We start from the raw sequence: 8,887 nt of genomic DNA on the forward strand, positions 1-8,887 counted from the left end.
TACACCCGGGCCCTCTAGGGGCTCACCAAATCACCAATAGACAATGGTCAACACATGTCGCGCCGACTCAATCGGTTCAATGGAAAAGAAAGAACAATTATGAAGAGCACAAAAGATAACCGAAGGAACTAATAAGCACAAGCACCTGCTTTTTTCAAATTGATAAGCACAAGCAACTAGTAGGATGAGATAGCGATAAGTCTGACTAATAAGTTAAACCTCAGTCCACTGTGACTGAGAAATATAAGGTAGAGTACTTAATAGGATTTCTGACTCCTTAAGCCCAAGTCAAACTACATCATCGGAGCGACATAAGATCAAGTTCACAGCACCGAACGGCGCCGTCACACCACCACGTACGGGAGCCTGACCTGGTGACTGCCGCCGACCAGCTCCGTCCAGAGCACGGCACCGTGCGCCGGCTCTCCTCCGGTGGGCGCGGTCAGCACAATTTCCACCTCGAATGTCGCCTTCTCGCCCGCACCGCCGAACTCCAGCGTCCACGGCGTCACGGCGACGGCCACGTTGCTCGGCGCCGACCACGACGCCTGGTACGTGGCCGCGCCCGCCCCGACGTTGGTCGCCGTCCTGCTGAAGCGCATCCTCCCGGAGGTCGCGTTGGCGCCGAACGTGGCGATGAACGACGGGTAGTTCACGTCGTTGCTGGACGAAGCGGAGCAACTGTACGCCGTGGACGACCGCGTGACCGCCGCGATCTGGGTGACGGTGTAGTTCGCGGCGCACAGGAGCGCGACGAAGTCCCGCGGCCCGGCGTCAAAGACGAGACCCGGGTCCAGAGCAGAGTTGGGGTTGACATGCCCCGAGCCCATGGCCAGCGGACTAGCCATGCCGTTGCCGTTGCCGGCGTCGGTGATGGGACGGTGCAGATTGTCGACCGCGCTCGCCGTGGTCACCATTGCAGACTTAATCATGGCCGGACTCCAGTCCGGGTGCGCCGCCCGGAGCAGCGCCGCCACGCCGCTGGCGTGCGGGCACGCCATTGAAGTCCCGGACGCGACTTGGAAGTCGCCGCCCAAAGCCGTCGACCCTACGTACGCCAACGGAGCAACGGGTGGCCAGGAAGCTAGTATACTGTCACCCGGCGCCAATATGTCCGGCTTGAGGACGCCCGCAAAACTCGGCGACGGCCCTCGGGAGGAGTAAAAGGCGACCACCGGCGCCGGTGCTCTGCCGAGGACGGTCTGCTGGAACTTGATCGTGGCCGTCGGCTGCGAGCTGGAGGTGATATACTTGAGCAGCGCGGGCGCATCCTCTGGGCTAATCACGATAACCGGCAGCGGATACTCACCCATTAGGGGTTCGTCCGTCTCGGTCTGCGGGACGAAGATAGCGGCCGTGAGACCGGCCGCGGCGACAACCTTCATCTGATGGTCCATCGCACCAAGCCCAGTGTCGCGGCAGACGATAATGCTCTTCTTTGTCTCCAGACTTTGGAGCAGAGCTGACGAGGTGCACGCGGACAGCGTCTCGTTGTAGACCAGCTTCACTTGAGAAACCCAAGCATTTGCTGGATACGACGTGACCCCAGTGATCGTGGTGATGCCTTGCTTCGTGTCTCCGTAGCTCACAGTGCCGGCGAACATTTGCCGGTCCACCGTGCCGGCCGCCACCGTGAGCACCCATGGGATGCCATTGTGCAGCGTGGCCAACCCATGGGCGCCATCGTTCCCCGCTGACGCAGACACGAAGATGCCGCGCTCCATGGCAGCGAACGAGGCAATTGCAACTGGATCCGTGTAGAGCGGCTGGTTGTTGAAGCCGAGGGAGATGGACACGACATCGACGCCGTCCGTGATCGCCGCGTCCATGGCCGCCAGGACGTCGGACATCACCGTGTCGCTGGGCCAGCTGACCTTGTACGCCGCGATATGGGCACGTGGAGCTGTTCCACGCGCCGTGCCGCGCCCGTAGCCGAAGAAGGACGCGCACGGCACAGGGCTGCCCGCGGCGGTGGACGCTGTGTGCGTGCCGTGGCCGTCGTCGTCGCGCGTCGAGTTCATTGATACGGTGGCGTTGGGGTACATGGCCACATATCCGCGGTTGAAGTAGCGTGCTCCGATGAGCTTCCTATTGCACGTGGTGGCGGGGAAGGAGACGCCCGGCACGCACGCCCCGCGCCACCGGGAGGGCACGGCCGGCATCCCGTCGTCGTGAAAGCTGCTGCTCTCGGGCCAAACGCCGGTGTCCAGCACGCCAATTATGACGCCCTCGCCAAGGTTCGCCGCCGGCCACAGCCCGGCGTCGGGGCGGAGGCCGAGGAACCTCTGGGAGTGCGTCGTGTCGTGGGCGACGTCCGCGCGGCGGTCCGGGTACGCCGAGACGAACCCTGGCGTGTGGCGGAGCGCGCGTAGCTCGGCAGCGGAGAGCGTGGCGGCGAAGCCGTTGAGCGCGTTCGCGTAGGAGTACACGTGCTCCGGGCGTCCTCGGCCGCGCGGCAACGCGTCCGCCACCGACTCCAGGATGGCCGAGTGCCACGCGTGCGCGTCCTCGGCGAAGTGCGGCGTCACGGCGGACTTGTCCATGTGGACGATGTACACCGTGCGCGCGCGCTCGCCGGCGGCCACCGGCGTGATGGTGAGGGAGCAGAGGACGAGGAGGAGGAGGAGGAGGAGGAGGGGCGTGGGAGGTGGTGCCATCTCGACTCTCGAGGACTCCGCTGGAGTGATGCAGGGGAGGCGGAGAAAGAAGCTAGAGGAGGGAGAAGAGGAACTCCATCATTCCATCAGAGACTAGAGGAGGAGAATGGAGTGGAGCTACACGAAGAGGAAGGCATTTGTAGTTCGGATCGACACGCACGGGGCGGTGTGGTGGGGCAGCGCGGATGCGGATGCAACGGCATGCATGTGTGTATCAAGCGCAGCTCGGCTGCTGCTTAGCCTGCTTGTATTGTACTACTAGAAGCAAACTTCGCTGCGCCGTTGGATACCAAACATCAACAGTGCTGTGGCAATTAAAGTTTAACGACACCATAGCACACACTCCGTGCACAAGATAGATTCAGTTTTTGAGAAGCACATCTCACCCATATTTTTTACTCTCTTTTTTAAAAACACTACGGAGCACTCCAAGCTCATATGGTTATTTTCCTTCGGATCAATGCCAATGTTTTTGATCCCCAGCCATGCCTCAACAAGCAACATGTACAAAATTAACATTTATGTCCTGTTCTCATACTGATATCGAGATGCATACTGCGATATTAACAATAGTATGCACATTTTTTTTTGAAATAAACGCAGGAGAGCTGCGTATTTCATTGATTAGGAGGGGACGCGAGAGAAAGCCGAGTACAGGGTGCAGGCTAATGCATTAGCTTGCGGAACAAGAAACTGAAAAGAAAAGAGAAAAAGAAAATAAGAGAACGGCCTGGGCTACTCTCGCAGAGCTAGATGCCGACCTCCTGCCAGCGGCCAGTCGCTTGCCTCCGATAGCAGGAGGTGCAAGACTTGCCGCGGCGAGCGTTCCGTGTCGCCGTCGAAGATGCGTGCGTTACGTTCCTTCCAAATCCACCAAAAAACAAGGAGAGCAACCGATTGGCCAGTTTCCGAGTGGAAGTCACACGGCTCATGTTGCTGATCCAGTCCACCCAGGGCGAGCCCAGCGTCCATGCGCCAGGGTTTAGCTCCAGGATTGCAAAACAAAGCGCCACCATTGCCCATAGCCGCCGCGCCCAAGGGCATTCCTTCGTGAGGTGAGCCGCTGTCTCCAGGTTCCGCATGCATAACAGGCAGAAGTAGGAGTTGGGCTGTTGCCGGGCGAGCAGGCGGTCGGCCGTGAGAATCCGCCGCTGGGCGAGCAGCCAGGCAAAGGTGCGGCACTTGGCCGGGGCCTAGGCTTTCCAGATCTCCTGACTCAATGGGAAAATAGTGGATCCGATGAAGAATAGCTTGTACGCGGAAGCTGCCGTGTAGACGCCATTGTCCGTTAATCTCCACCAAAAGGAGTTCACGGTGTCCGGGGTGAGTGGCTGCCTGGAGTTGACACACACCCATAGCCTCACGAAGGAAGGCAACAAGTCGGTGGTGACCCGGCCGCGGAGGTCTTGGATCCATCTGTCACCTGACAGTGCTTGACGCACGGAGCGCACCTTGCGTCTGGAAACCACGAATAGGTCGAGGGTGATCATGAGCGGCGCCCCCTCAGGCAGCCAGCTATCATACCAGAAACTGGCTCGGTTGCCATCCCCGATGGTGACCGCCCAGGCTGCCGCGAACATGCGCCGCTCCGCGAGTGTCACCGGGACCGGTAGCCCATGCCAGGGAACGACCGAGGTCCTTTCCGCCCAAAGCCAGCGAAGGCGAAGCGCCACATCAAAACACTCCAGGTCGACGACACCGAGCCTGCCAAGGTCACGCGGGCGGCATACACGACCCCACGCGACCTTGCAGTGCCCGCCCTGGCACGTATCCTCCCCGCGCCATAGCCAGGCACGTCGAAGCCGGTCCAGCTCCTTACGAACCCAGGGCGGTAGTGCGTAGACGGCCGACTAGTAGACGGTAAATGCTGAGAGGACGGAGTTGAGGAGAACGAGCCTGCCAGCAAGGGTGAGGAGTCTGGCCTTCCAACGCGCCAAGCGCGCGCGGAGCTTGTCAAGCAGTGGCTGCAGGTCCACCTTACGCAGAGTCCAAAGCGACAGCGGCAACCCCAATAATTTGCAGGGGAAGCTCTCAACCCTAGCCCTCAAGGGTGAGATCACATCATGCACGTCCAACTGCTGACATCTTATAGGGAGGACATCACTCTTCTCAAAGTTGACCTTGAGCCCGGAAGCCAACCCAAAGGCAGCGAGGATGGAGCGGAGAGCGGCTAGCTCTGTCTTCACGGGGTTGAGGAAGAGGGCGACATCATCGGTGTATAGGGAGGTACGCAGCTGCGGCAGCCGATCCTGAAGCTTGGAGAGCACCCCTATGTCCACTGCAACTTCTAGGAGCCGTTGGAGGGGCTCCATGGCGAGGATGAACAGGAACGGCAACAGGGGATCACCCTGACGCAAGCCACAATAGTGTATGATGGGCCGGCCAGGTACCCCATTGATCAGGACCCGCGACGAAGAGGTGGCTAGAAGCATAGAGATCCAGTCACACCACCTCGGACCAAAACCCCGGGCGCGGAGCATGTCGAGCAGGTACGGTCAGGAGACGCTGTCAAAAGCTTTGGCGATGTCGAGCTTGACAAACAGCATGGCACGCTTGACGCGGTGGAAGTGGCGTGCCATCCCATGAGCGAACAGAAAATTATCCTGAATGCAACGCCCTTTGATGAAGGCAGACTGGGCAGGGCCAACGAGCTTGTCAATTCACCTCGCGAGGCGCATCGCAAGTACTTCATGAACAGCTTTACCGCACTATGGAGCAAACTGATCGGTCTGTAGTCCGCCATCAAAGTCGCCTCCACCTTTTTTGCCAGCAAGACAATGTTAGCTGTGTTCAGGCGATGCAGACTTGCACGGTTCATCTGGTGCAGCTATTGGAACACTGCCAGCAGGTCCGGCATGATGGTGGTGGCCACCGTCTTGTAAAAACCCCCGGTGAAGCCGTCCGGCCCCGGCGCGCGGTCACCGGGCATATTCTTAATGGCCGCGAGGACCTCCTCCTCTGAGAAAGTCGCCTCAAGCTCATCAAGGTTGGCCTACTGCAGCCCGAGCCCGTCCCAGTCAACTGTGGCATGACAGGTTTGTGGAGTGCCTACAAGCTGCTGAAAGAAGGCCATGGCGACCTCCGTCTTACGGGCTTGATCAGTGGCAATGCCGTTGCCATCGCGCAGGGATGCGATGATATTCTTTCGGCGCCGGGAGCGCTACTTGGCGCGGATACGCTCGATGACCGTGAGGGCCAAAATCCGGGACTTTAGAATTTTCCGCAGCTGCAGCTCATCCGCCTCGAGCGTACGGGATTCCTGGGCCGTATCAAGGTGAAGCACAACCTCCTGGACGAATAACAGCTGCAGGCGAGTGTCTCCGATGCATGTGCGATGCAACCTGCGCAATACCACGGCAGTTTGCCGCAGTTTGAGGGCAAAGCGGCCGAAGGCATCCATTGGCGGGCACCCCTCGTTCCAGGCCGTGGCTACGAGCTCCTGAAATCCATCGACGTGCGGCCAGAACGCCTCAAAGCGGAAGCAAGGCGGCCGCCGGACCGGTGGCTCACAAGTGAGCAGCAGCGGGCAGTGATCCAACATGGCGGTGGCCAGCGGCTGAAGCCTGGCACCCCGAAAAGCGAGGTCCCAGTCGCCGTCGCAGAAGGCCCGGTCCAAACGCACCAGCACCGGCCGAGCCTGCTCGTTGGACCAGGTGAAGCGACACCCGTCCAGCTTGTGCTCGCGGAGTTCACTAGCATTCAGCGCGTCCCGAAAGCGGGTCATGAGCCGGCGGTTGAGGTTAGCGCTGCTCTTGTCACGCGCCTAGTAGATGAGGTTGAAATCGCCGACGGTAAGCCAAGGCCCGAGCGCCATCGCGCGCAGTCCCACGAGCTCGGCAAGGAACCACAGCTTGTCCGCGTTACCATTGGTCCATGATAAAAACAGAATTTTTGATGCAGAGTGCTACTTGGCATAATTTCAATGTAATTCTTCTTAATTGTGGTATGAATATTCAGATCCATAAGATTCAAGACAAAAGTTTAATATTGACATAGAAACAATAATACTTCAAGCATACTAACTAAGCAATCATGTCTTCTCAAAATAACATGACCAAAGAAAGTTCATCCCTACAAAATCATATAGTTTAGTCATGGCCCATTTTTGTCACACAAGAATGATCTCATCATGCACAACCCCGATGAAAAGCCAAGCAATTGTTTCATACTTTAGTAATCTCAAACCTATAAACTTTCACGCAATACATGAGCGCGAGCCATGGATATAGCACTATGGGTGGAATAGAATATAATGATGGGGGTTATGTGGAGAAGACAAAAAAAAGAGAAAGTATCATATCAACTAGGCTAATCAACGGGCTATGGAGATGCCCATCGATTGATGTTAATGCAAGGAGTAGGGATTGCCATGCAACAGATGCACTAGGGCTATAAATGTATGAAAGCTCAATAAAAGAAACTAAGTGGGTGTGCATCCAACTTGCTTGCTCACGAAGACCTAGGGCACTTGAGGAGGCCCAATGTTGGAAAATACAAGCCAAGTTCTATAATGAAAATTTCCCACTAGTGTATGAAAGTGATTGAGGGAGTCCTGGATTAGGGGGTCTCCGGATAGCCGAACTATATCCTTTGGCCAGACTGTTGGACCATGAAGATACAATATTGAAGACTTCATCTCGTGTCCGGATGGGACTTTACTTGGCGTGGAAGGCAAGCTAGGCAATACGGATATGTATATCTCCTCCTTTGTAACTGTCAGATTTCGGGTTCCGGCAGACCCTTGAGGTTCGAACACTGGGGTGCGCGCGGAGATTTCACCTTCTACCTACCTGCACCCCTCCGCCTCGCTAAGATCTAAGCTATGGAAAGAACAGCACAAGAGACACAAGGTTTATACTGGTTCGGGCCACCGTTGTGGTGTAATACCCTACTCCAGTGTGTGGTGTGGTGGATTGCCTCTTGGGCTGATGATGATGAGCAATACAAGGAAGAACAGCCTCGCGAGGGTCTGTTCTTGGCTGAGGGGATGAACTGCTAGGAGGAGTTCAGTCACCCCCCTCTCTCTCTCTTCTCGATTCTCTCTGATTTCGATCCCTCCTACCCTGTGGGTGGCTAGTCCTATTTATAGGCAAAGGCCCTGGGCCTCTTCCAAATATTGAGCGGGAAGAGCGCCAACAATTGGCCATTTTGGAGGGGACATCTGGTACACTTATCCTGACTAAAGTTGTCCTCGCCTGCCAAAGGCTCTGGTGGTGACGCTGGCTTGGGCTCCACAATGACTTCCTCCCTGCCGTTGGACTGGTCTTGGTCTCGTTGCACCGAAATGGGTGCCTTTGCTTGATGCTCTCGCCTGCGCTTGCTCCCTTTGCACCAAAGAGGAAAGGAGGACACTGCGCGGCTGGCGCCCGCCTGGCGCCTTTGGTCGTCATGGCTTGCGTCACGGGCACCTCGTGAGGTACCCCGCCTTGATCTCTCCGCCTCCTCGCGAGCCAGCCTAATGAGGCCGTTCCTGAGGAAGCTCCGTGTCATCCGCCCCGCGAGGCTTGGCCCCTCGCGAGGGTCTTGGGTCTGTGTTGATGAAGATGGGCCGTGCTGGGCCCCCCTTTGAGCCACGCCGCAGGCCGCAGGCAGGCAAGTCTGGGGACCCCCGTTCCCAGAACGCCGACAGTAGCCCCCGGGCCCAAGGTGAGCCCGGACTTGGCCGTGCAGGGAGGCGAAAGGGCAAGAGCGAAGCGCCGCAGGCCCTAACAGCCTGCGGCCTCGGGCGCCGCATGGCGGTTGATTGGGCGTGGGCGGCACTATTCCCCCACGCCCCTTATTTTGCGCCATGCTAGGCGGACTCGTAGTCGTACACAGCCGCTCCCCTTTCTGTTGCTCGAGCGCGCCCGGGAGCGTCGCGCTCTTCGCCAAGGATTCCTTCGAAGGGCGGCTGACGCGGTGAGCCTGCTTGGTGAGGAGCTTGCTGATGAAGACGCGCGCCTTGAGGCCGAGGGCCTGCGCCTGGCTGCAGAGAGGTGTGAGCTGGAGGGCGCCATCACCCTTGCGCGCCGTCAGCGCGATCTTGACGACGCAGAGGCCAAGGCGTCGCTGGTGGCCTCTCGGGAGGCCCGATCTTGGGCCGCTGAGGAGGCCCGGGAAGCTGACCGGCGGCGAGAGGCGGCGGAGGAGCGGGCTCGGGAGCTCCTGGCCTGGTGCCACTCACTAGAGGAGCAAGTGGAGCTGCGCGAGGCAGCCCTCGCGTCGATGAAGGTGGCCTCTGGCGACCCAGC

The 8,887-nt window shown here is 58.5% G+C and overlaps 1 protein-coding gene across 1 annotated transcript; it reads right to left on the reverse strand.

The window, feature by feature from the left end:
- LOC125517388 (subtilisin-like protease SBT3) lies at positions 1-2,849 on the reverse strand. Its single transcript, XM_048682580.1, has one exon. It carries the CDS (start codon positions 2,655-2,657, stop codon positions 345-347), a length of 2,313 nt encoding a protein of 770 aa, XP_048538537.1. The 5' UTR covers positions 2,658-2,849; the 3' UTR covers positions 1-344.
- Between the last annotated feature and the right edge of the window lie 6,038 nt (positions 2,850-8,887).

This window comes from Triticum urartu, chromosome 6, assembly GCF_003073215.2.
Source record: "Triticum urartu cultivar G1812 chromosome 6, Tu2.1, whole genome shotgun sequence".
Classification (NCBI taxonomy): domain Eukaryota; kingdom Viridiplantae; phylum Streptophyta; class Magnoliopsida; order Poales; family Poaceae; genus Triticum; species Triticum urartu.